Source organism: Equus caballus, chromosome 15 (assembly GCF_041296265.1).
Source record: "Equus caballus isolate H_3958 breed thoroughbred chromosome 15, TB-T2T, whole genome shotgun sequence".
NCBI classification, from domain to species: Eukaryota; Metazoa; Chordata; class Mammalia; order Perissodactyla; family Equidae; genus Equus; species Equus caballus.
In genome coordinates this window covers 66,311,424-66,338,067 of record NC_091698.1, presented here as the reverse complement: position 1 = coordinate 66,338,067, position 26,644 = coordinate 66,311,424, and the positions used below count along the sequence as shown (strand labels likewise).

At 40.8% G+C, this 26,644-nt stretch overlaps 2 protein-coding genes across 11 annotated transcripts in view; one reads left to right on the top strand and one right to left on the bottom strand.

Annotated features, from left to right (window-relative positions):
* Nucleotides 1–4,479, top strand: part of GTF2A1L (general transcription factor IIA subunit 1 like) — a 46,446-nt gene extending 41,967 nt beyond the window's left edge. For 3 of the 5 annotated variants that reach the window (XM_005599777.4, XM_023618425.2, XM_070234818.1), the window contains one exon: nucleotides 2,311–4,479. In XM_005599777.4, coding sequence (XP_005599834.1) covers nucleotides 2,311–2,418 — 108 coding nt within the window. In that variant the 3' untranslated portion in view covers nucleotides 2,419–4,479. 5 annotated transcript variants of the gene reach the window in all.
* A 1,498-nt stretch (nucleotides 4,480–5,977) lies between these two features.
* The window catches only part of LHCGR (luteinizing hormone/choriogonadotropin receptor), a 57,178-nt gene continuing 36,511 nt past the window's right edge, over nucleotides 5,978–26,644 (bottom strand). For 4 of the 6 annotated variants that reach the window (XM_070236380.1, XM_070236381.1, XM_070236385.1 and 1 more), the window contains 5 exons: nucleotides 22,966–23,040; nucleotides 18,909–19,094; nucleotides 18,265–18,417; nucleotides 15,556–15,636; nucleotides 5,978–10,948 (listed from right to left, as the gene is read on the bottom strand). In XM_070236380.1, the coding sequence (XP_070092481.1) occupies nucleotides 9,811–10,948; nucleotides 15,556–15,636; nucleotides 18,265–18,417; nucleotides 18,909–19,094; nucleotides 22,966–23,040 (1,633 nt within the window). In that variant the 3' untranslated portion in view covers nucleotides 5,978–9,810. The remainder of the gene's footprint in view (nucleotides 10,949–15,555; nucleotides 15,637–18,264; nucleotides 18,418–18,908; nucleotides 19,095–22,965; nucleotides 23,041–26,644) is intronic. The other 2 variants (XM_005599992.4, XM_070236383.1) reach the window with 1 other exon arrangement.

The following is a 26,644-nucleotide window of genomic DNA, read 5'->3' as shown; positions in this document are numbered from 1 at the left end:
TACATTCTCTTTTACCTCATTGAGTTTTTTGATGATAGCTATTTTGAATTCTCTGTCATTTAGATTACATATTTCTGTGTCTTCAGGACTGATTTCTGGTTACTTGTCATTTTCTCTCTGGTCTGGATATTTAATAATTTTTGATACTGCTAAAGGGCGTGGCTTTGTTCTTTCACATCCTGGTATTATTTGGTAGCCGTTACCACCTGTTGCCACTGGGTGGGGGTCAAGATCTGCATATTCTGAGCCCTTTGCATTCCACCCGGATCCCAGGTGCTGAGTCAGTGCTGGGCGGTGTGGGGGATGGCTGCTTTCTTCTGCATGCTCTCATGGGCTTACTCACTCTGCTCTCACTATCTGCTCTCCTGGAGTGTTGGCTTGATGAGGTCATCCCCCATGATAGCTTTGGCCCTGTTAGGGGACGTCCCCCTAGGCTTCCAGGGACCTCGGGGATCTTTGATGTTCCCATGAACAGGTGTCCCCTTCCCCCTTCCTTCCCTCTTGGAGGCTGCGCACAGTCCCAGATCACAGTCTTTTGGGAAGGGAGTGAAGTTTTCTCTTACCCTATTCCACCTCCTCTGAGGGGTGCTCCAGCCGCTCCACCCTCCTGTGTATGGCTGTGTGGGTCTCTCAGATGTCTTTTGTGTTGTATGGATGTCCTCTGTTGGAGTATGAACGTCTTTTTCGTTGTATCATGGAGGGGAGAGATTGCCTGGAGAACTCATTCCACCATGATGCTGATGTCACTTCTGTAATATAGTTTTTATATTAATAAGTTCCTAATATTGAGCCAATGTTGCATTTCTAGAATAAATGTAGTCATACATTTAAAAAATGTATGATATAGCTTGAGAAGGCTACTAGGATGAGTTGTTGCTACTGCTGTTGTTCTCCTAATTCTGGTCAGATTTTATCACCTATGCTGCATTCAGGATTCTGTTGTCACTGTTGTGTTCCCAGAGTCTTTAGGATACATGCAAATGAAAATTTGGGAGTTAAACTCAGAAAAGAAATTTTCCATTATTAGGACTTTTTTTTCACACAAATAGAGGGTTTATCCTTTGTATTTTCTTATGCTTCACAAAATGCACCTGAATACTAGTCACAGGCTTCTCTTCCTTGTTTTGACCATTTGCAGCCAACAGCTAGGTTTAGTTGTTACCCTTGATTTCAGATCATACATTTCTAAGGTTTTTAAATAGACACTTGTGGTTTACCGAGAGAGGTAACAATGATTTTATGATTTCTTACCTCTTGAGGTAGTAGCATTTCCTAGTTTTTATTTTGTCTGTATCTAGGCTGACTTATTGAATCCAAAGCACAGCCAATAGAATCTAATAGATTATAAGCTGTATCTTCTGACCTTGCTCAGTGCTTTATTGTGATTTTCTTCTTCAAAATGAAACATTGCTTTTTTCATTCCTGATCATATTAACTACATCCTCTCTGTTTCTTCCTTTGCAGACATACTGAACTCTTTGGTGTTCTTGAACAATCCAGGCATGCTGCTCCTCAGGACTTTTGCACTTCTGTTCCCTTTGCCTGGAATGCTCTCTAGTCAATATCTGCCTGGTTTTATCTCTAAACCTTTTTCAAGTCTTTGCTCAAATGTTACCTCATAAGTCAGGCCTATTCTGACTCTTCTATTTAAAATTACAACCCTACCACTGTATTTGTGATCGTTCTTTTCCTACTCTATTTTTTATAGCATTTATCACCTTTTAAAATTCTATATACTTACATATTTATTATGTTTCTGTTTCCCTCATCCTTATAAAATGTAAACTCTTCAAAGACAGGAATGTTTTCCTGTTTTTTCCAAAAATTATATAATACTTTTTCTTTTTTTAAACTGATATATCTCCAGTGTCTAAAACAATAGCTTACACTTAGGAACTCAAATATTTGCTGAATGAATGAATAAACTATCTTGAGGAAGTCTTATTTTTTTTCCTGAGGAAGATTAGCCATGAGCTAACATCACCACCAAACCTCCTCTTTTTGCTGAGGAAGATTGGCCCTGATCTAACATCTGTGCCCATCTTCCTCTACTTTATATGTGGGACACCTGCCACAGTGTAGCTTGATAAGTGGTGCGTAGGTTCACGCCTGGGATCTGAACTGGTGAACCCCATGCTACTGAAGTGGAGTGCATGAACTTAACCACTGTACCACCAGGCCAACCCCAGGAAGTCTTATTTTTAAAGAACTCCATTTAGGGTCAGAATAATCCCATGTGATATGCAAAGAAATGTAAATGATCTTTTAGCTTATAAAATTAATTAATTTAGACTATTTCTCTTTCTCTAGATTCATCGAAGCAAGAACAAATGGAAATTCTATTTGAAAGATGGTATTATGTGTTTTGGAGGGAGAGACTATGTATTTGCAAGAGCCATTGGTGATGCAGAGTGGTAAAACTTATGAGCTCAATACATCATAAACAACAGTTGGACTATATTACATATTGTGAAACATTTTTATTTGAAATATAGTCCAGCACAGAGCTGCTCAAATTTTTAGTTCACTGTATGGCACTTAATAAAATTATAAGTCAGATTCAGATACAAATACACAATTTTATATTTCTTTCATTTACTGTTTTAACAGGGTTTCTTTTTTTTTTTGTAACCCTCATTATCTATACCCTTACAAAGCATAGATACATCAGTTGTGATGGAGCATGAAGAAATGTCACATTTCTTTAATCCTGAAGTAAAATTTACATCAAGCTCCAATTCCCCTTCATGATAAAGTCACTATCGGTTGTTAGATTGGGGCTGGTGTTCCTACCACCTCTCACCAAAACAGGTTACAGAAGATCGTGGAGAGTCTTTTAAGTAGTGGGATGTTCAAGGTTTCTCTGGGTCTTCAGTCTACACTTGTCATTAGCAATATGCTGATTATACGAGCCCAGATGGGAGGCAGAGGCATCTGCTGAGCCTGTACCACACGTGAACATGGAAATCTTTGACGAGATCAGGATCCCTGGAGCTAAGGATCAGCCTCTCTTGGCTTATCATGTGACCAGGCCATTCATCTGGTATCTTGCTGTCTCCCTGGGGAATTGTAAGGGAGTTGGGTTAGGTTCTTATTCTACTTCTTGAAACTTCAGACTTCTGTCTTCTTCCTAGTCATGGTGGATTTTTCCTCTCTCCCTAAGTTTTTCTATTTTTCTTACATGGAAGACCCCATTGCATACTCTTTCCCTTTCAAAGACACTATCTCTCTTTCTTTTCTGTAAAAGGGAATTCCCTCATTTGAGTTTAGGCTTTCTAAAACAAAAGTCAAGAAGAGATGTACTCTTCAGAAACCTTTTGCTTTGGCCAAGTAATCTCATTTGAGACAAGAAGACCTGGATAACTGTCTTAAAGTCAGGGAGAGAAAACAACATGTAAAACACAAATACCTTTCGTTTTCCTGCAGCAATAAAAACAAAGCAAATTAATGTCCCAATAAACTATTTCATAATTCTCTCTTCATTAGTAGATCAAATCCTTCAAAGGAACATTTTCCCCATCTTTCTGCTTCTCTTAATGGGTGGTGTATACCTGGTCTCTAAGTCTAGGATCTCTGTTTTTGGCCTGAATGGTGTTCTCCAGGACAGTGACTCTTACACAGAAAGGAGTGCTCGGATAAGTGGGTGATGGTCTTTGAAATCTCCCTAAGAATTAGATGCCTGGATCTGGCTGGTCACTGGGTGAATTCCTCATTCCTTTTTTGGAGGCAACCCCACTTGAAAAGTTTAATTTGTTCTAACACTTGTCCTGTCCTACCCAAGAGACCCAGCTACTTATAGATCTTTTCAAAATTTGGGTAAATCTCTTCTGGGCCTTGGACAACATGTATGGGGTACTGTCTTTGGCCTAAAGTTGGCAGCTGCCTGAGGATTTGGTTCCTCAGAGTGATTATCCTTTTCTCTACCACCTCTGCTATGCTAGAGCCTTTTGTGGCTCTTGAGAACTTTCAGGAACTATGAGTTCTCTTCATGGATGTTGCCTACCATGAAATGTCCATCTTTTCTACAAGGAAGGCAAAAAGAGGGCAATTATTTTTTATATCTATCCCTGAAATGTGCCCCCTCGAGGGCTGAGGAGTACACTGTCTAGTCTTCTTCCTGCTTTCTTCCTCCCAGGCTCACCTAGTCACTCTATATTTGCCTTAGGCAAGCCTTATTGCAAATTAAGGGCTGAATTTATTGACAAAGTGCATTCACTTGGAAATTAGAGTTTAATGTGTTGATTTAAGTGTTTAGGAGAGGCCATAATAGATGTTTCTAAAATTCCTTTCCACTGTGAATTTTAAAATATCACTTTGCTTCAGTGATTTTTTTAATGGCACATTACAAACATTATTATAATCTTGATCCTCTTTATTTATGTGTTACATTTTATCATTAGAGATAAAAGTCACGGTTGTCCCATTTGTGTCTCTGCATGCCCTCATGCCCCTGATCTTTTAAAAATCCAAAAAAAAAAATCAGTTTAAAAGTAGGCTTACCACAAAATAAAACAAAGCCCAAATAATTATCCTTGCATGATAATATAAATAATGATAGTTTTGGTGGTGACTGAAGAGAGAATTGAGATTCCCTAAATTATTTTGGACCTGGTGCCCTTTTATTAGTCTCAAATAATACTAGAAAAAAATCTTAGTCTTGGAAAGTAGTCTAAACCAGTGGTTTTCAAAATTTTGGGGGCAGTATCCACACTAAGAAATATACTTTAGCAACCAGTATATGTTTGCATGTATGTACATACATAACACAAATGAAACAAAAGTTTCAGAAAGTCATGCTTGCCTTTAGCACATGATGGCCTCCTATGTTTTCTATTTAATTCTGTTCTGTTGCATTAAAATTTTTTTTTTGATTTCACTACTCATTGATGGTCATGACTCATAGTTAAAAAAATATTTTTAACTCATGAGCTAAAGATAGACTGAGACAAATCTTAATCAGTTTTAAAAAAGAAGATTATTCTTTAAGCCCTATAAGTAGGTGGAGTTTATCCAAGACTTGGCTCTGATACGATATCACTTTTACCTTCAGGAACCTCTTCCTCATGTCCAAACTAAACATTTCTTGTCACATATTATAACAAAATATCATAAGGTAGGTTCTCAGTTCTTATAAATACAATCCCTGTCAATGTCATCCCATACCCTTTTATAGGTGGAGAAAGTGTCTCTATTATAGAGGTTACAGTTTGCTTAGTTAAACAAAATTTGTGGGGCCAGCCCCAGTGGCCTAGTGGTTAAGTTTGGTGTGCGCCGCTTCGGTGGCCTGGGTTCAGCTCCTGGGCACAGACCTACACCACTTGTTTGTCAGTGGCCATGCTGTCTTGATGGTTTACATACAAAAAGGGAAAGATTGGCAGTGATGTTAGCTCAGGATGAATCTTCCTTAGCAAAAATGAAAACAAAAACAAAATTTGTGAAAGTATCATGTATTACAATTCCTAATTCAAACTTTTTGTCATGTTCACATCCTACATCCTTACATACTTTCCACCTCTCCCTGTTGGCTAAGAAGATCTTGCTGAGTTTGCACAGTTAGTCTCTGAGGGACTGATCAACTGACCTTGCCTGGAATACCTTCTTTACCTATTTTAGTCAATGTGCTATAATATGTGTAAATAATCATCTGTACAGCTCAGACTCGACAGGGCAATGAGACTCCAATTCTGGCCGAGGCATTCAGTTTCAGTTATTTAAGTTGTGTAGGAAAACTAATAACCTTAGAATGAATAGCAACAGTTAATTGGGTTGGTGCGGAGGGGAATTTAGTGGGGGATTTTCTTTTCACTCATGTTAGTAGATTAATGTTATACTGTTTTCCATGTAAATAAACTCTAGGCCAAGTGGGAACTTTGTGATTTATAACTAGAAAGCTAAATTATAAATAGGAAGCCCATGGTAATAACTCTTAGGAAGAAACTCAATATTAATAAAAATATTGCACATTTCGAAGAAAAGATTATTTCCAATTATGAACACATTTATTGAAATCTTTGTGACATAAAGATTCTTAATTTACACCTGGACTTAATACATTTTTGAGGAAACTAAAACCGGGTCCTTTATAGTAAATATTATGCATGGAGGACAAAATGTCTTTTAAAAATATTTTGTAAGTTTAGATGAATTACTCCAGATTGATTAATCCTTTTTGGTCATTTTGCAACCTACCAGTGATAATTTCAAACATGGCTAAAAAATGCAAGATAGAAACATAAATTTCTTGAGCATTTGATGTTTTTATGAATATGTATGAGAGATTATACAGATTAAGAATACATATGCTTTCTATGAGACCATCTCATAAAGGAAATGCTCCTTAACAAAGATTGTTTTGTATTTCAGTTGTAAAAGTGAATCAGCTAAAAAAATTATTAATCACCTACTATGTGCAAAACTCTGTGACAGATATAGAAGTTTATAACATAGGTGAAATAAGAGAGATGCATGTAAAGATAATAGTAATATCCAGCAGTGTTAGAATAAAAGACAAATGAGTGACACAGATGACAAGTGATGAAGAAGTCCAACGAGAGAAACCATTATGGGTTACATATTTATTATTTATGCCCTACTTTATTTCAGGTAAAGGAGCTGTGTTGACTATTGTGGATTAGGGAGGGGGTGGATTAAGGAGAGCTTGATAAAAAGATAAATTTATAGCTGGGGTCTTAAAGGATGCAGAAGGAGGACAGGTCAGGAAGAAGGTATTCCAGGTGGTAAGGGTGACTTGGGTGCCAGAATGGAGGTGGATAGGGCATGGCTAGGGAAAAGTAAGTGGAACAATATGGTTCATGTAGAAATACAGGAGATGAAGTGAGCATATTTGAGGATGGATTCTGGATCTCTTTGAATGTTAGGCTAGGACCTAAAACTTAAATTCCTTCATTCTGATGAACTCTTCAGGATTTTGGTGGGTATGTAGTAATATGAAATAGGAGTTTAAGAAGATTAATTAGTGGTGATGGGTATGAGAGTGTAGACATGGAAAAGATTGGACATGAATTAAAATGAGGGAGATATAGTAGGACTCCAGAGGTGAGGGGAAATGGCCCGTGAGAGTAGAAATACAAAATAAAGGACTAATGTGGAAGACAATTCAAAGGAATATCTGGCAGGTCTTAGTGGATGAAAGGATATGAGAGTGAGGGAGATAGTAAACTATGACTCTATATATTAAAACTTAAATTGTAATTTGGAAAATAAAGATCAATATTTGTGGAAAAGGCCATAAAAGTTATTTTGAGAATATAAGTACCTTGAGCTCAAACAATATTTAAGAGTATGTAATTTAAGTAAAGTTTCTTCACAAGGATATATTTTATTTTTCTTTTGTTTTACTTTCTGCTTTTTTGCTTACTTAGTTGATTTGGTTCTGGGATTCATGTATGAATCAAAAAGTTTATTGTGTATGTATATAGCAATATGACTAATATTCTCTCATATCACTGAGACAAACTCTAGAACACTAGCTTGAAAGAGAGAGGACTTTATCTGAGTGAAGACAAGTAACCAGCTAAGGAGTAGCAAAGTCAGAAATGTGAAAAACACATTACAGAGAAGAGACATTTTGCAGAGTTTTAATCTTTTATAATCTATTTTGAATCACTTTGCCCAATGGCATAAAGATTGAAAGCAGACTAAATGTGAAGAGGGTATAGTTATGCCTATATATTTATTTAATAAAATGTCAAAGGAAAGCTAAAAACTGGAAATAGTCCAGATATCCATTGACAGGAAAATGGAAAACAGTGTTAATATTCATACAATGGAATGCTACTCAGCCACAAAAAGGAATGAACTACTGATTCAAGCAGCAGCATGGATGAATAGCAAAAACATTGTGTTGAGTCAAAGAAGCCTTACACAAAAGAGTATATAATGTATGATTCCATTTATATGAAGTTCTAGAACACACAAAACTAATCTATGGGGAAAAAATCAGAACCATTGTTACTCTGCGGGGTGGGGGTGAGGGATTAACTAGGAAGGGGCATGAGGGAACTTTCTGAGGGTGATAGTGTTCTATGTCTTCATAGAAGTTTTGGGTCATGTGGCTGTATGCATTTCTCAAAATTCATTAATGTAAATTTTACCTAAAAGTATAAACAAATATTGAACCTTGGTTAATGATAAACATGCTGAAGTGTTTCGGGCTGGTGAGTACTGATATGTGCAACTTACTTTAAAATGCATCAGAAGTGATGGATGGATAGATACTGGGATACTGGGTAGATAATTATATAGATATGTAATGAAACCAATACAGTAAAATGTTGAATCTAAGTGTATGAGTGTGCACTATATGATTCTTTCAACTTTTCTGTACGTTTGAAATATTCACAATAAAATGTTTGGGAAAATTTAAGAAACTTTAAGCAAATATTAAACCTTTGGATCACTGGTTTACCAATATGGAAGACAGTAAAACACAGCAGTTAAGATGCTGGGATCCTGAGTCAGAACTTTGAATTTGAATCCTATTGGTTGAATCTTTTCTTAGTTTTGAGAACTTGGGCAAATTGTAATAGTTTTCCTCTACTTTAAAATGTGAATACTATCTGCATCATAGTTTTATGAAGATTAAATGGGCTAAATTATGTAAAATACTTATCAAAATGTTTGGCATATAATAAGCTTTCAATAAAATTTATTTTAAAAAGTCAAAGGAGCATACAAAAAACACTGCACTTAAAACCATAATTTCGTTATCCTGTAAGAGTCAGTTCTGATAAATAAAAATAGTTTCTAGCAAATATTGGATATCTTTTTCTGTATCCTCCAGAGGATAGAAATGATGAAAGTTAAATATTTTTAAATATTCAAAGTTTTCTTTTAAATAAAAAGATGGGACCCTAAAAGGAAAAAAAACATTTTTTTCCTTATAGATTTCATAACTTCAGTGTAATTCAGCACATTTGATGCATACCAGTGCTAAGATCCTGAGCTAGGAGACAGGCACACAAAACTGAGACAGGATTCCTCCCCATAAGGTGTTTACAATGTACTCTTCAATGATTCATTGCTCTTTAGAGGTTAAACACTGAACCAAGAAAATAGGCTGAAATGTGCCTTTAGTTGCTTGCCTTACATTAAATTTTAAATAGTAGAACCTAGACAGGGGATAGATAAAAGTCTCTAGAACAACACTATCCAATAGAACTTTCTGTGATGATGAAAATGTTTTCTATCTATGCTGTCCAATATGATAACCACTGGTCACGTGTGGCTATCGAGCACTTGAAATGTGGCTAGTGCAACTGAGAAGCTACATTTTTAATTTAATTTTAATTTAGGTACATGTGGCTAGGGGCTACCAGATTGGACAGTGCATCTCTAGAATGTGTTTCTCAAACTGTCTGAAGAAAAGGACTAGTTATTTTAAATTTCCAATCTGTTATGGACTAATATTTTTGTAAAATGTAACAAAAATTACTACAAAGATGAAATGAGAGAAAAATATCAAAGATATGCAAAATACTACCTCATTTTTTAAATACTAGATTCAACAGACATAAAATTACTCCGTCAAAATTGCTGTTAGTTTCTAAACACTCTCAGCTTCTGCATTGTATGTCATCATGTATCAATGCCAAATAGTTTTTAGACTGGCAGTGGTCATGGACCACACTTTGAGCTAGGTGTAGAGGTCTCTCTTTGCCCAGTGTGCCCAAGAATAAATAATTTCCTAAAATCAACTCTTTGTTAAAGTTACTGGTACAGATAATTTTTTACATATTTAAGTACAATCCAGTAATGTGGTTACTGATATAACAGTTAACACTCTCTACATCAAGTCTTGTCTGGGACAGCTGTATATTGGCAGTGCAATGTGGTCAGCTTCAAGGTGGGCTGGGAAGACTTATTTGATCCAGTGAAGCCATTCTTCCACTTGGAGGTATAAGCTGAAAAATCCTTCCTTCTATAAAGTTCAGCCCGATGTTTACAGCAGCCAAATTTGCTCAGCAACAGAAAGAAATCTCTTCGGAATGCCTTTGTGAAAATCGCGTACAGAAATGGATTGGCACAAGAATTGACAGGATAAAAAAGAACCAGTAAAACTTTAGAATTGGTTACTGTGATAAGGGGCACTTTGAAGGCAGCTGAAATGGCAAAAAAAGAGATAGGTGCCATGCAGGTGAAATCGGTGAAGATGAGGACTGCCATTTTCTTAGCAATCTTTGTGTCTTTGTTGGTAGCTATCAGTTGTGGATTTTGAACTGCAAAATAAATTTTAATGTAGCAAGCACAAATGATGAAGAAGGCTACCACATTGAGTATCAGGATGGTTAATATGTAGACTTGTGAGAGAGTGGTTTCTATATCCATGGGGAGGCAAATACTGACCTTCCTGTAATTGCTGACACCCACAAGGGGCAACATAGCAATTAGAGTAGAAAAGAGCCATCCTCCAAGCATAATTGGAATGGCATGTCTTAATCGTAGTTTTTGGTCCAGCTGAATAGCATAGGTGATGGTGTGCCATCTTTCTAGTGTGATGACTGTGAGGGTGTAGACAGAAAGTTCACTTGCAAATACAGTGAAAAAGCCAGCAACACTACACCCACTCCCTGTCTGCCAATCTATGGCATGGTTATAATACTGGCCTTTGGTTTGGGAATCAACTGAGGCAATGAGCAGCAGATAGAGCCCCATGCAAAAGTCTGCAAAAGAGAGATTGCACATGAGAAAACGGGGCACTGTTAGTTTGTAATGACTGGTCAGGAGAACAAAGAGGACAGTCACATTTCCCATGATGGCTAGGATATTAATCAGCCAAATCAGGACCCTAAGGAAGTCATAGCCCATAATATCTTCACAGGGATTAAAAGCATCTGGTTCAGGAGCACATCGGAGTGTCTTGTGTGGGCAGAAACCATCGTCATAATCCCAGCCACTCAGTTCACTCTCAGCAAAGCTGGCAGAATAACTGTAAGAAGAATATTTTGGCTCAATGTAAACTTAACAGATTTTTTTCTTATCATTTTGGGGTATTAAAAAAAATTCAAGAATCATCCTTAGTGTTTTCTTAAAGCCTAAGAAACAAAAGGAAACAAAGCCAGAATAGCCTCAGTCTTACATTTATTTGTTAAATTATCTGAGAACTCTGAATTGATGTAGGAGTTTGTAAAGAAGGGAATGAAAAGCCATTTAGACTTCTTTATATATATAGATTTTACACCTTGATGCAAAGACTTAATGAAGCTGTTTACAGAGGATGATTTTCTTTGGAAAACAAATTTAGAGCCACAATATATGCTTGCTAAATCTAAAAGAATACTTTCTTGTCATTTTCTTAGCTATTTATCTCATTTCATTGCCAACCAAACTGCTATCAAGCTGTTTGTCTGTGGTAGAAGACAAATGGGATTGGAAGGTTGGCATTGTTGAGGATTGTCAGCTACTGGTGGACTTGCTTACACTTAAGTCCTTGGCTAATCAGATAGCCCAGTTGAGAAATAGAAACCAAGCCAAAGATAGATTACTAGAAACCTAGGAGCATAGGAAGAATATGGTCGTGGACAATAGGAAGAAATGGTGAAAACAGATACTTCTTAGGGGTATGAGTCAAATTCAGAGAGTGGACTGAAGAGGGATTCTGTCCCTAGTGAGGGAACAGTCCCACCTCTGCCACTTCCTTCCTCCCAACCCTACTGCTACTGCTTGAGTTCAGGTTTGCATCCTCTCTTATAGGACAGTGACATTAGTTTTCTTCCTGGTATCCTTCCTCCAATTTTAGCCCTCTCCCAGTCCATCTGTACATTCCTCCTGGAATGGCCTTTCTTAAGCACAAATCTATTAATTCAAATTTTCCCTAGGTTCTCATTGGCTGTGGGATAAGATCCAGACTCCTTATGATGATCTCCAGGTCCCTCCTTGTCTGGGTTCTGCCTCCTTCTCCAGTCTCATCTCTAAGAAGGAGTAGTGCTGCACAATTCAGAACATAGGCTCTGGAGCAAGCCTGCCCAGGCTCCAGTCTTTATAAGCTTTGTAAACCTGGGAGAGTTACTTAACATCTCTGTGTCTCAAGTTCTTCACTTGCCAAATAGGGATAATAATCATACCTCCCTCGTTAGAGTTGTGCTAAGGATTAAATGCACGAACTCATGTAGGATGTTTAGAATAGCACCTGACACATATTAAATGTTCAGTGAATGTTAGGGATTCTTATAATTATCTCTTGCAAATCCCGTGTACATCCTTCCCTTTGGTCATATGAAAGACTTGTGGCTCTCAGAATAAGTTCTGCTGTTTGATCCCTCTGTATGTGCTGTTTCTTCTTTTTCCCTTCCTCTCCTCACCACTCTGGTGAATTCCTCCTCATCCTTAAAGATAAGCTCCTCTGTGAAGCCTTTTTTCATTCTACACCTCCAGGGAATTTATCCCCTCTTCTCTCTGCCATAGCTGCACTTCAGTACTATTGTAATCATCAAACCGTGTTGATGATGCGTGTCTGTCCTCTTCAATAGTATTAGCTCCTTGAAGCTAGGGGACTACGTCTTATTTATTTATGAAATCTCAGTGCCTCACATACTTTTGGCTCAGAGTATCCATTCAATAAATGTTTGTGGAATGAACAAACCCGAGTGATCCTGGCTCTGAGAGGATATAGGGACAATGAGTGCATACAATATGATGCATGCAGGCTCAACAAATTTCCCCTTTGCTAACAGTCTGCTAATATAATCTTGCGAGCTGGAGAAATGGGCATAATTTTTCTGTCAGGACCATTACAAATATATATTTCACCTTAGGATTTCTTACACATTGAAAGAGTATTTTTCTCTATCTTAAAACTTAGTTTCTCATGTTCTGAATAAAGAAGCATGTACCCAATTCAGTGAGTGGATGAAATGACATATTTGAGCAATACAGTTACTGAAGGGAAGAACACAGAGGTAAAAAAGCAAAAGAAATCTATGACCTAGGACTCCAAAAAGGTGCTAGAATATCATAGAAATCAGTTTGGAACTGTGCTGCTAGGCACAGAAGACTGCATAGGAACCTCATCTGCTTTATTATTAAATGTAAGTAGCACATTTGTTTGTCCTCATCTCATGCACATCAATATAATTACCTTTTTTTTAATCTTAAAAGAGATAGAGTGGTTATAAAGAATGACTAAAGAAAAAGGTCATTTCTTAGCATTAGAAAGGTCCGTGAAGAACATCTCATTGAACCCATCGTCTTATTGGTAAGGAAACTAGATTAAAGGAGATAAGAGACTTGCCTCAGGTCCCTCAGCACTAGGTCTTCATATCTTTAGTCCAGGGGTCCTTCCTTGACTTCATTGTCTCGTAGTGTTTTTCAAAGAGTGGTCCTTGGACCACTGCCATCAGAATCCCCAGAGTGTTTGTTAAAATGCAGATTCCTGGCTTTACCTCAAATCCTGGATCAAACTCTCCAGGGACAGGGCCCAGGAATCTGCATTTTAAGCAAGTTCCCTGGATGATTCCTACAAAATAATGGCTTTATTAAATCAGGTGAAAACTTAATTTCTCTTAATTAATGCCTTAATTTCCCTTACTCCTTTCCCCTTCTCAAAATGACTTCAGCTGCTAGAAGCACTAATTCAAAGCTTCTAAAAATCCTGCTATGATTTCTGAATAAATTTATATTAATAAGAGGTCAAACATATTCCCTCTCCCACTCCCCTGGTCCTTTGCCCTTTCTTTTTTTGCCCTCCTGGGCATATGTCTAGCAGTTTTTCTCCTTGGTGATTTGTCTTAAGACCAAATACCTACCTGCTGCTACTTGCATTTGTGTCCTGGGATGGCTCCTGAGGGCAGCATCATGCTTATTGACAAACCCAGCACGGAGCTGTCTTTAGTTCTGAAAGCTATGCAGGGTGTGTGAATGGACTCGCACGGGCTGAGCAATATTGAGTCAGAGGAAGGAGAAGCAGTAGCACCACTGCCCCGGTCACAATGAACAATGAAGGGAGAAAAGACAGGAGTTTTAGGAGGACAATGGGGCCAGTCATAGCAGTAAGGACACCATGATGTCTTGGGGAGAGTAGGTAAGGCTTAGTGGCTAGCTCTAGAATTTCTGAACTCCAGGGACTCAGAAATAGCAATCTGGTGAGAAGGGGGGAAGAAGATTTATCATAAAAAATGTTTTTGCAGGAAGCACACTCTTTTTATTTAGATCATAGATTAATTTCAAGTAGTTTTGGGGATGCTGGAGATTAGGAGGCTGGTTTTAAAGCAGTGTTAGCATAGCAAACTCAGGATCGTGTGCTCACTGGGGAAGGCTTGGGGTGGGGGTTGCTGAGGATTATTGAGAGTGGGCTAAAGTCTCCCCTCCCTCAAGCCACCCCTCGGTGCTACCCTTGACTTGTACCCAGAAGCAGCTTCCTGTTGATGAGAGGAAAAAGCCATATGGTTGCAAAAGAGTTATGTGGAAGGTCACTGATGGAGAGAATATCAAGAGAGAAGAGTGGAAAGGGTGAGGAAAGGAACACTGGAGGATAGATGGTGTCAGACCTAAATGAAAGAAAAAGAAAAGAAGAATACAGACTATAATATTTATAATGTACCCTAGAAGCTGTCACATTCTTCAACAATTCCCTCCACTCTCACAATTCTGAAAGCCAAGTGATATTTCTGCTGTCTCTTACGGATGAGGAAAAAAAGTCTCAAAAAAGGTAAGTATTGTCCAGGGATACCCAGTGTTACAGGAACATTACTGCCAAGGATTCATATCCAACCCTGAGGAGCCCCAAAGCCCAGGGTCCTTCCATCATTTCACCCTGCTGCCTCTGGATAACTTGCAGATTGATGGGGGACAAAAAGAGAAAAGATGTAGAAGAGAGAATGGAGATTGGCAGGGTATCCTAGAAGGGCATCTGGGTTTGTAGCCTGAAGGACACATGGGGGGAATAATGAAACTTCTAAGTCGCAGTAAATGTGGCCTCGGGACACTGGGATTATCTTCTGAGGCTTGCTCTTTTACATTTGAAGGTATGTGAAATGCCAAACAGCCAGGAAAAATGTTAAAAAGATCAGTCAATAGAATAGAAATATAGCTCCCATCCAGTGTATGTTAGTGATAGCATTCAAGATGAATATGTTTAAGCTCCAGAGCATAGTGGTCAAGGTGGCCTAAGTCTCTTTGAAGGCAGAGGCTACTTCAAGAAGCCATGTCTACAATCAGTTAATCTTTGTGGAGTGCTGACCATGTGACTAGTGAAAACTCCTACAAATGAAGCTATGACTTAAACAAGCCCTTAGTGACATCAAAATACCTGCAAATAAAATTTTAATTTCTGAGGAGAATTTAATATAATTGTAGAATGAACATGTAGGTACATTTTTTAAAGCGTTTTTTTTTTTTTTTGACCAGTTGAAAGAGATACCTGATCAACTGGATGTCACTTACAAAGAAAAATTCTCACTTTAAAGCTATTATAAAATGCTTTGCAAACATGCCCCCAACCAAGACTTTTATCAAAAGAAAATAGTTGGCACTGATAATAATAAGGTGCACACAGAATGAGATATGGCTCCCTGAGTTTCTTTGCATGCAAATACTTACAGTGTTCCATTATTTGGTTTCCTTGCTGTGCTTTCACATTGTTGGGAAAAGTTTTCAAAAATGGAAAATGAAAAATTCTGTCTGAAAGAGAAGAGGTGAAAAAAAAAGGCAGTTGAGCTTTTGGTCTTTAAACTAAACCTGATCATGTCTGTTTATGCTTTGTTCATCCAAATTCTTTACCTATTACACCAGTGTCGTGTTCTGCACCATTGTCCTAACTGAAATGCTTCCTGGGGAGACAGTAAAGGCTTCCGAATTGTCATTAGAGCGCTTCCAGCTTAGATAAAATGCTTCTGAATGCCAAGTGTTTTGTGTGGGCTCTAGAGATGAAAAAACTTAAATTTGTCATACTGAATCACGGATTTTTCAGTGCTCATTAAAAGCTACCTTTCTGGTATATTAACATTTGCTCTTCCTCACTCTCCTCACCACATCGGCCTTGATGAACAAATAACCATTCATGGCTTTGAATTGTAGCTGGGAATCTCTTGTGTAAGGATTTGAAGATACCGGACCTGAAATTATTATGTGAATTTTCTGCATTTTTTTTTTTTTGCTCATGTGCAGAAATATATGTGGGTGATTCTCATTCCTCCATCTTTTTCTCTAAGAAGTTTAGCCTATGGAAAGGGGGAAAATGTCAAAAAATTAAAAGAAGGCTTGTATTCCTAAGATGAAACCAAAGGGAGGCACAAAGGAAAACTGAGTGAAGAAACGGAAGAAAGGAGAGCAGGCTGTGAGAGCTTCAGCCTTTCCTGAGGAGGGAGGAGAAATGAAGCGACACGAGCTGCATTCTTCTCCTCCAATATTAATAAGACAATTCCTTGTAGGAATGACTTTGTACAAAAGCAGGGAGGTGGAGAATATATCAGAACAATTTGACCTATTGGACTCACTTTCAAAAATTAATCAGCTTGTTATTTTGGGTGAGAATTATAAATCTTCAAATTTGGATCAAATTATGTGTGTGTGTATGTTTAATGCTGGCTCTGTATCTGACACTTCGAGATAGTGTGTGTGAACCAATCTACAGTTAACAGGAAATGTGGTTGTTCTTGGCCTTCAGATGATAGCACTGGGTTCCATCTACTCTTATCTTTTTTGAAATTTTAATCATAGATACCAAGGAGGTCTTTGGGGCCATCTGCCCAGGCAGCTGTGCGTTATCCAGGCTCAGCAGCTGCAGGGCAGAGGGCTGACTCAGAATTTGCACAAACATTCCATTGGCCCAGCTTCACTGCTCCATCCTCACTAGCGTCCAAGGTCTGGAGCTTTAGGGGTACGGACGGGCTCAGTTAATGCTTGTAATCTCAATCACAATAACCTCTGCATGCTACATTCCCATCTCACTTTGATACTGGCCCACAATTTCATGATCACCCTCCATCCCACTTTTTTTTTTTTTTACCCAGAGCTAGTCTCTTTCATCTACTGGAATAAAAAACCCCTGAACTGAAGTTTTTATATGTCAGTAATTTCAGAAGGGAGGTGACTTCTTTGCCACAAAATTGGAGGTGTCCAGAATCAGCTTTATCATAAACCAGTGTCTGTGTAATTCTCCTAATTGGTCTCTCACCAGTTTGCTCACTTCTAACTCATTCTCCACCCTGCTGCCAGAGTGATATTTTACAAAAGCAAATTTGAATAATTTGGCTTTAAATTCTTCAGGGGTTCCCCATCCTCTGAGCAACTTGGCGTGGCACTCAGAGCCCATCATAGTCCACCTCTCCCGGGTTTCCTTTCCTCACTTATCTTCCTCCATGGACCCATAAGTGTACTTGCTTCAGCTTTTCTCACTGACTTTCATCCTACTGTTTCTTGCCTTTGTGTCTTCACACAATCTATGTTGTCTTCTTGGCATGCTTTTCCCCACACATGTCTAGCCGACTCCTACCTGTTTCTCAAGACTCAGCAGAAGTTACTTCCTCAGGAAGCCTTCCATAAGCCCTGCTGCCATTTAGAAGCTCTTCCTCTGCGCTCCTGGAACACTCTGTTCTGTTCTCAGCTCTATCATAACATTTGCTGTATTGAACTTAAACATTGGCTTTCATGTGTGTTGCCCCCACATAGCTGTTTGTGACTCTGTGAGGGTTGAGATGAGCTCTCACTCATCTTTGCATCTTTAGACTTTTGCACAGTGTTGAAACATGGTAGGTGCTCAGTTAATGTTCTTTGAAGCTCATTTAATGGCTCTCTGAGCATGGGAGTGGTTTGTCCTTTTGGTTACCTCAAAAGCTTTGGATAATCCTGCATGTACCCATGCAAGGCACAGAGCAGGTATATAATAATACAGGCTGGGTGATTAATTATAAAAGGGTTGATTCCAAACAAAGACAGCAGCATCCTGGTGTCATTCTCTCAGTGCTTCATCTAATTAATTGATTGAGATTATCTTTTTAGGCTGCGTGATATCCCTATAAGGCAATGTTTTCCCAGCTGTATGTTGTGACCTGTTAGCGGGTCATGAAAACAACAGATTGCATCAAGGGTAGCATTAAAAACAAACAAATGTGAAATAAAATAGAGTGAAATTGACAAGAAAATATCAGAGTGTATCATGTATAAAAAGTTAAGGATTGCTTTTTTTTTTTTCAGTGACATATGTGATGTGTATTGGGTTGCAATGTAAAAAAGGTATCTTTTAGTATGCCTCTCAGTCAAAAAGGTCTGGAAAACAATGCTTTAAGGAAAGAATGAAATCATGCACACCCTGTCATTCCATTCTGGATTGAAGTGAACCAGTTGAATAGGTCAGATGCCCCCACTGGACACGAACCAGCCAGGAATTTGTGCCTTTTCTGTTCCCACACTAAGCTCATCATTAGGGAGCTAGGATTCAGTTCTGAAATGGAAGATGGTCTTCTGCTGGGAGAGAAATAGCTTAAAACAACAGCAACAAAACGCAAAACTTGTAGTGTTTTGTGTCCATTTTTTATTAAAGATTAAGATGTTAGGTAAAATTTACCCTCTTGAGCCTACTTCCCCCACTTCTTTAAAAATGCTGCTTTCTGATGAGGACTAGAGCTAATTGATCTTTGAGATGTCAGTTTTGTACTCCATTTTGCAACTGCAATTATAGCCTAATTTAAGGCTATAATTCAATTAGCCCAGAGGCTACAAAGGTCTTCTAGCTGCAGGTTAAATTGGTTGTTTGGAATCAGTTTCCAAAACTGATGGTTTTGGAGGAAACAAGATGGTTTGTTTTCTTCTTGTCTATCTGAAAGTGACCCCATGGCTACAGAATTGTTCTAGAAGGCAGGGAGTGAAGGGGCAGGGAGCTGTCAACCAATTGACTATTTTCAAAGCTGAGTTTGCCACAGCTTGGCAGGCTTTACCTTTTGTGTTTTACTTACTCTTTTGTTGGCAAGTTTCTAAAAGCACAGCAGTGGCTTGGGTAAGTCAGTGTGGCAGCCAGGAGATTGGTAAATTTTTCTCTTGACGGTAATTTTTTTAGAGAATAGGATGATGTGGCAATTAGCGTCTGAATGGACTCCAGCCCATAGCTAGGTAGGGCCTGCAGTTTGGTGGAAGAAATATCCCTGAAAAATAAAAGAGAGAAAGGCTTTTTATTTATTTATTTTGTACCTTTGATTCATTGAATGAAATGTCTTCTCAACCATAATATCATTCCAGGTTCTAAGGAATCTTTTCTCCATCTTGCCTTTCTACTAATTCTCCATTTCAGTATTCTCATTAGGATCTAAATTCAAAAAGTGATGCTGTGGTTTTTTTTCTCTCCTAAGTATCCCATTATTCTTTTCAAGGTTGAATATAGCTCCTTGTACCTGCCATAGGTTCATTAGCATTTCTCTCTCTCCCTCTCCTGATTCCTTTCTCCCTCTCCCTCCCTCCCTCTACCTCTTTCCACTTAGCAGAAGTGAAATAACTACTTGCTTTATGAGACAGCAGGCACATGCAGTGACATCAGCTTTTGAGCTCTACTCTAGGGGAAAATATTCAGGGCTTTAGATGCCTTGGTCTTTGATTGGTCAAGCCCTGCAGGGTAGGTTTTCATGAAGCACAGGCTGGTTATGCTATTAAGAGCTGCTGTGTGGCATTGGCCATCATCTACCTGGGAAGAGGAATACATGTTCTCGAAAGGCAAACCGGATTCATCAGTCCAAAGCAAGCAGACACTCGGCTATGACATCAGAACTGTGTAGAAAGCTCAAGTGTTGTAAACAAGGTCCTGAATTCCTTGGTTTTTCTAGACTTGAGGCATCGTCCAAGAAGACTCCAAACAAGTTAAATATGAGGAGGAAGAACAGTCGGTGTCAGCGGGAATTTAAACATTCTGTCCATCTTCTAAGCAGCTGCTGCTGATGCCCCATGAAACTTCCCCAGCAGCACAACTCCCTCAGCAAACTGCCTCAGTACTTCCTGCCCAGCACATGGGAGGGGTCAGGAGGTGATTGATGGGCAGATGAACTTGACAACATGGAGCGACTACTAGTGTAGACCCTTGCTGGAACAATAAAGGCAGCAGAATTTGCCTCACGGGCGGCACACTTTTGCTGTTTTTGTGCCCTTGTCGATTTAGGTAACCAGTGTTCTCATTCTGCTTTATAGAGTTATTATCTCAGATGTGTTAGAGATTGAAAATGTGACTCTTTGTAGGCCTCGTGGGTTTTTTGGTTTTTTTGGGGCGTGGGGGTGGTGAGGATATATTTTAGACTAGGATTCTAGAAATGACAAGGTCTCATTACAAAGAAGTGAATCTCTGATAATAGATTTTCAGTCTCAGTGACAGACCAGTGGGGGAAATATTTTTGGGGTGTGGGTGGAAGGAACCCTTAGAGACACCACTTAAATCCTAAGGGTGTAATGAGAATACTGTCTGGGAAGTAAGAGATGTAGGTCTGGCCCCACTGTTCTGAACAGGACAGTGCAGGTGCCTGCAGTACTCCCAGTAATTTCTACGCAGGCTGACCGAGCAGCTCTTCGAGAAGACTGTCTTATAGGGTGCCTTGTGACCACACCAGCTCTGTCATGTCCTGTGCCTGGCCCAGAGGCAACGCTCTTCAGCTGTCCAGTGGCCAAGTGAGTGGCCAGCTTGCTGTAAGAGTTCTGCCTACAGGCTGTACTAGACTGGAGAGTATTCAACCAACCTGTAAGATTCTGAGTCTGGTGTACTTTGAATATGAGACATACAGACAGGGACCCTAGGGTAGGGTGGCAGAAGCTGAGAGATGGCAGAGAAAGCAGGAGTACAGGAGCACTGTACTCACAAGTAGAAGCCATAAAGTAGAAGTCATGAGGTTGAGTGGAGAGCAGAAAGAGCTGGGATTGATAGTGGCAGAAGTCAGGACATGGAGAAGGTCAGGAGTTTTAGTGGCGGGAGTTAGGAAGCAGAAAGAGTCAGGGGTTGATGGTGTCAGGAAATAAGAAGTCGACGGAGTCAGCATGGATAGTGGCAGGAGCTGGGAAGCAGTTGAATTCAGGAGTTGATAGTGGTGGGAGCTAGGAACTAGATACAGTCAGGTTGGTAGTGGTGGGGTAGGAAGAAGACAGGGTCAAGAGGTGATAGTGGATAGGAGTCAGGAAGAGAGAGTCAGGAGTTGATAGTGGCAAGAGCTAAGTCGATAGAGTTTGGAGTTTATATAATGGTTGGAGATAGAAAGTAGGCAGAATCATGAGTTGATACTATCAAGAGCTAGGATATAAAGAATAACTGGGTCAGTTCATTCTTTCCGCTGCTCAAAACCCTAAAGCCTTCTCATCTCACTTAGAGAACAGGCAAATCCTCATAATAGCTACAAGGCCCTCCATGACCTGGCTCTCTGCAACCTCTCTGTCCTTACGTTCTAGAACTCTCCTCTTTGCTCACTCTGCCACACTGGCCTTCTTTCTGTTCTTCAGATAGTACAAGGCAAGTTCTTGCCTCAGGGCCTTTCTTTTTGCCATTCCCTCTGCCTGGAACGCTCTTCCCGCTGACATCCACATCACTTGCTCCCTCACCTCTTTCAGATGTTTGCTTAGGTGAAACTTTTTCAGGATAGTCTTCTCTGACCATCCTCTTCAAAATGGTAGCTTGCCCTCCCTGGAACTCCTTTTCTCCAAGCAACTGAATTTTTCTCCTCTGTAACCAACACCATCTGGCATACTACATATTTTATTTATTTATTTGATCCTTGTCTGTCTTCCCCCATTCTGTTAAGGCAGAGATGTTCATCTTTTCATATTCTCTGCTATTTTCCTGATGCCTGATCCTGTGGCTAGCACATAGTATGGACCTATAAAGTAGTTATTGGATAAATGATGAATGAATAAACAAACAGATGAACTGAGTTACACTGCTCACTGTCTTTCTAGCACTTTTCTCATTTTAAAATTATGTGCCTGCTTATTGTTGTCCCCCTCACATGACTATAATCTCTTTAGGGGCAGGGACCAGAGCTGTTTTGCTCACCACTGTCTCTTCAGCATGGTGTGGTGCCTGGTGAACAGGACGTGTTCAGTCAATGGTTGTTGAATGCGTAACAGTGTACTAGGTAGGGAGTAATGGGCCAGCGCCTCTGTGGAGGGTGCTGAGGTGACCCTGTGTTAGATCTGCAGAGGGTCTGGAACCCTGTGCATTTCTCCCTGAGGCCTGATGGCAGCTACAGTTGTTTCCTGTAAGATGTCCCAGGCTTCCCAGGGCTTTGTCAGGACACGACTGTTTCAGTTTGCTGTTCCTCTTAATTTTCATACGTGTCCTTACACTAAACTCCCATTAACTGGGGGAACTTGGCTCTGCTCCTTGCACCCTCAGAAAGTCTGACACACAGCAGTGCAGCCCTGTCCAGCCAAGGCCCTGGGCAAATCTGATCTCTGGCTTTGGATTGTCATGAGTGGGTGCCAGGTGGGCAGCACATGAGGCGGCCCTCCATATTTGGTGTTATAGGTTGAATTGTCTCCCCAGATTCGTATGTTGAAGTCCTAACCCCCAGTGCCTCAGAATGTGACCTTGTTTATCAATAGGGTTGTTACAGAGGTAGTTAAGTTAAAATGAGCTCATTAGGACAGACCCTAATCCAATATGACTGATATCCTTATAAAAAGGGGGAATTTTGAGACAGACAGACAGACATACACACACAGAATGCCATGTGGAGATTGGAGTCATACTGCCACAACCAGAGGAACTACCAGCAGCAAGGAGAGAGGCCTGGAACAGATCTTTCCCTCACAGCCCCCAGCAGGAACCAACCCTGCCGACACCTTGATTTTGGACTTCTTGCCTCTAGAACCATGAGACAATACTGTTCTGTCGTCTAAGCCCCACAGTTTGTGGTGCTTTGTTATGGAAGCCCTTTCACACGCAGAGGCTGATGCCCCACAAACGGGGCTGGGGACAATGTGACTGGACACCCTACGCAGGCCTGTTGGGGTGCACTGGGTGGGGAGGGGAGGCAGCAGCACTGTACTCACAAGATGCTGGGCCCTGTGGCCCCCTGGAAGGCTCCGTTGTGCATCTTCTCCAGCTGGGCATTTTCCTTTAGCTCCCTGTGGGGAAGGACAGTATCCTTAGTGGAGTTTGCACCTCACGTGTACCCAGTCATAGCTGTGTACACACATGTTTGGACCAGCCTGTGTGCATGGTGCTCAGGTCAGAGGGCACAAGTGGGGGCTGTAGGTAAAGTGGAAAAAAGACACACTAGTGCTTGGTGAATTGTGAACTTGCTGGAGTGTGTGTTTGGCCCCACCTTTCCTCTGCAGTTTCCCACTGCTTGGGGGAACCCTTTGTCCTACAACTAAAAGCACTCACCCCCTGCTGTCCTGGAGTTACGGAGGTTTACCACCAGACAGCGGGGCAAGGATGAAAATGCTGCTCTAGTGTTCAAGGCCGCGGGTGGAAGTGCAGCCAGCCCTGTCTCAGGCTCTCAGCTGCCCTGACCTTGGAGGTCTCCGTTTGTTAATCGTAATATACCGAAATTTGCAAATATTTTACTTAAAAAGAAAAAGTAGGGTCCATTCAGTTACCTCTTTCACAGTGTTAATTGCATTCTTTTCTTTCAGATATGCATTTCTCAGTGGGTGAGAAGGGGGAGGAAGGACAGCCTGTGTAGAAAATTGCCCCGTACCCTCAGTGTCCCCGGGGTCTGTGCTGTGTTTATGATCATCGCCAAGTGTGCATGTTGTGGACACAAAATGGTTAGGGCCACTGCTCTTAAGATGGTGGCAGAAGCCAAAAGCTGCTCTGGGCAGTGGCTACCTGAGGGCTTCTGTTCCCTTTACCTTAAAGCAGCTCAAGCCTGACCCTGCAGAGCAGCTTCCTGTCTGGGCCCTGACGCTGGTGTCTGCAAACACAGGACCTTCTCTGGGCGGACAAGGGTGCTGGGAGAGGAGGTCCTGGGCTCAGGCCTGCCAGCCTTCTTTTGAGCACTTTCTAAGAGAAGGGTAGTGACTGAAAGAGCATTCTGGAAAACCCTGGACACAGTAGGCATAGTGTCCCTCTGTCGTTGGTGATTTTGAGTATGGGAACATGATTCTTCTGCACCACTGTTACAGTGTTACACGACAAAACGGATGCACAACAGCCACCCCTCCCCTGCGGGATGCCTCGGTAATTACCTGGCTCATCTCAGCTTTACGTCTTCTTTATCGTCCTTCTGCATGTCTCCACATCACGCCTGCCATTTACTAACTGCAAAAGCCCCTGCCTCTCACTCCCTGGGTGGCTGTTTTCCACATGCTTCCACTAAGCACTTTCCTTGGAATCCCTCAGCCCTTTCATCAGAATGCACCCGTCTCACATCGGCCCATCCCCTGGGAGTATTTCCATTTTCAAAGAGATGAGGTTGTCAGCGTCAACTGCTGTTTAAAATCTAAATCAAAAGAAATTTTCCTTCTCAAACCTCCATGGCTCTTCTCCCTGATTGGGTTTGTTTTCATTATGTTCGGCTATGGTCATACCTCGTTGAAACCGGGCTCTGTGAGCAAATAATCTTCATATCAGCCAGGTCAAAGTAATTGTTCAAATTTCATGACAGAGCATTTTGCATGTTTCATTAAAACAAGCTCTTTCTGTATACTGATAACTCTGCATTGTGTAACTTGGTCAAAAATAAATTCAACTGCCGCATTTTCCTGGGGGCACTTTGGGTGTCTCCCAGTGACATGGCCCTTCAGGTGAGGTGCACGGCTAGGATGACCTTTGGAGAGTGGGCGAACCCCCAAACTCCACCCAAAGCTTTCCCAAGTGGGGTGCTCTGGGGATGGGAGGCACTGACTCTGGGCCGCCTGGAGGTGCTGATCCTCCCCACCCTGTCCTGCCTTAGGAACCGGCGGGTTTGAGAACTTTGCAGGGCTTTGGTGTCATTGTTCTGAACAACTTTGGACAAGCCTATTTACGAGGAAGGTGTCAGAAACTGGGCTGAATATATAGTTTGAAAATTTTGCTTAATGGTCTTGAAAACTACTCCCCCTTCCCTGCTTAAATCCTTCAGTGGGTCTCCTTGCCCTTAGAATGAATTCCAACTCCTTTCCAAGGCCCCTCAGTTCTGCATTGGTCCATCTCCGTCTTCAGGTTTATCTCATACCTGTCTTCCCTTTGCTGATGACCCTCCAGCCACACTGGCCTCTTCTCAATACCTGGAGCTCATCAACTTCTTTTCTTTCCCAACTCAGGACCTTTGCGTATGCTGCTCCCCTTTTCTGTAACGCTCTTCCCCTCACTATTGCCAGAGTGGACTTCTTGCCATCCTTTAGGTTTAGCCTAAATATCACATCCTTGGTGAGGCTATCCCTGAGCACCTAACCTAAAATCAGTCACACCTTGTATTCTTGCAGATCTCAGTAACAGGTTATTTCCTTCAGGGTACACATCACTACCTGCAATACATTCATTTATTTACTTGTCTTTTTGTCTATCTCTTCTGCTGGAACAGAAACGTCATGAGGGCGGAGACTCCACTCTATCATTGCAGACTCAGCACCTAACATAGTGCCTAATATATTGGTGATGCTTAATAAGTGTTTGTTGAATGAATAAATGAATGAAATTGATGTGTGTTCTTGGCAAACTGATTTGTGTTCTTGGTTTCCTCTTTCTCGCAACAATGAGATGTGGGGAATATGGAATCTTGATTAATTGGAGTTTTCGATGTCCACAACTATTTTGGCATCTCCAAAGCCACTGAGACACTGCAGCCACGGCCCTCCCTCCTGAAGTCTTAGTTTCCTTGACCTTCCAGGGAGGAGGTCTTCCTCCCACATCTGTCTGTTTTTGCTCTGGCTTCTCTTCCTCATCTCTTGTTTCCTCCCAATTTTATATTCAGTTCTCTTATTTTCTCCCCTTGTCCAGGTGACGTCAGTCACAAAGGACTTCAGCCACCCCCTCTATTCAGATAACCCTGATGTCTGTGTCTCCATCTCTGGCCTGCCCCTTCCAACCCTCTGTCCTCCCTACTGACAGATGAACCCTCCATACGCACCCCTCTCACACTTCCCATCCCAGAACTTTCAATGGCTTCTCATTTTCTACAGTAGAGAGTCCAAATTCTTTACTCTGGCATCTAAGGCCTTTCTTGCTTTGTCTCTAACCCACATCTAGAACTTTCTAAAAGATACTATTTGCTGGTCTATGAACACATCCCATGCTTCCTCCTCTGGGCCATTCTTTTTGTTGTCCTCTGCCCAGAATGCATTTTCCTTCCATCTTTGCCTGTCCAGGTTAGGCCCAGCTCAAAGTCTACTCTCACGAGGCTTTCTCTAATTCCTTCTCTTCTGCCTTTGCAATCTCGGAGGACTTTCTGTCTTTCAGGGCAGGTGTCATGCTTTGCCTTCTGTTTTAGTTACTACTTAGAGTGCAGTTTATGTACCATTTGGAGATGCTTCTTTCTAGGCTGTAAGCTCCTGCGGAGCAAACACCAGGGCTTATGCATCTTCATTTCCCCTCCAAATATAGCCTGTTCCTTAAACACAGCTGATGCTTGGCGAACGCTTGTTGAGTGGATAATGGAATGGGGCATCTGAGAGTACTGTGCCGGGAGGGGAGATGCATCTGACTTAAATTTGGCAGAACCAGATTCAGTTGGCTAGAGTGAACCCTTTGTTAAATTCAAGTCAACAAGAAAATGAGGGAAATTCACTCCATGATTGGAAGGAC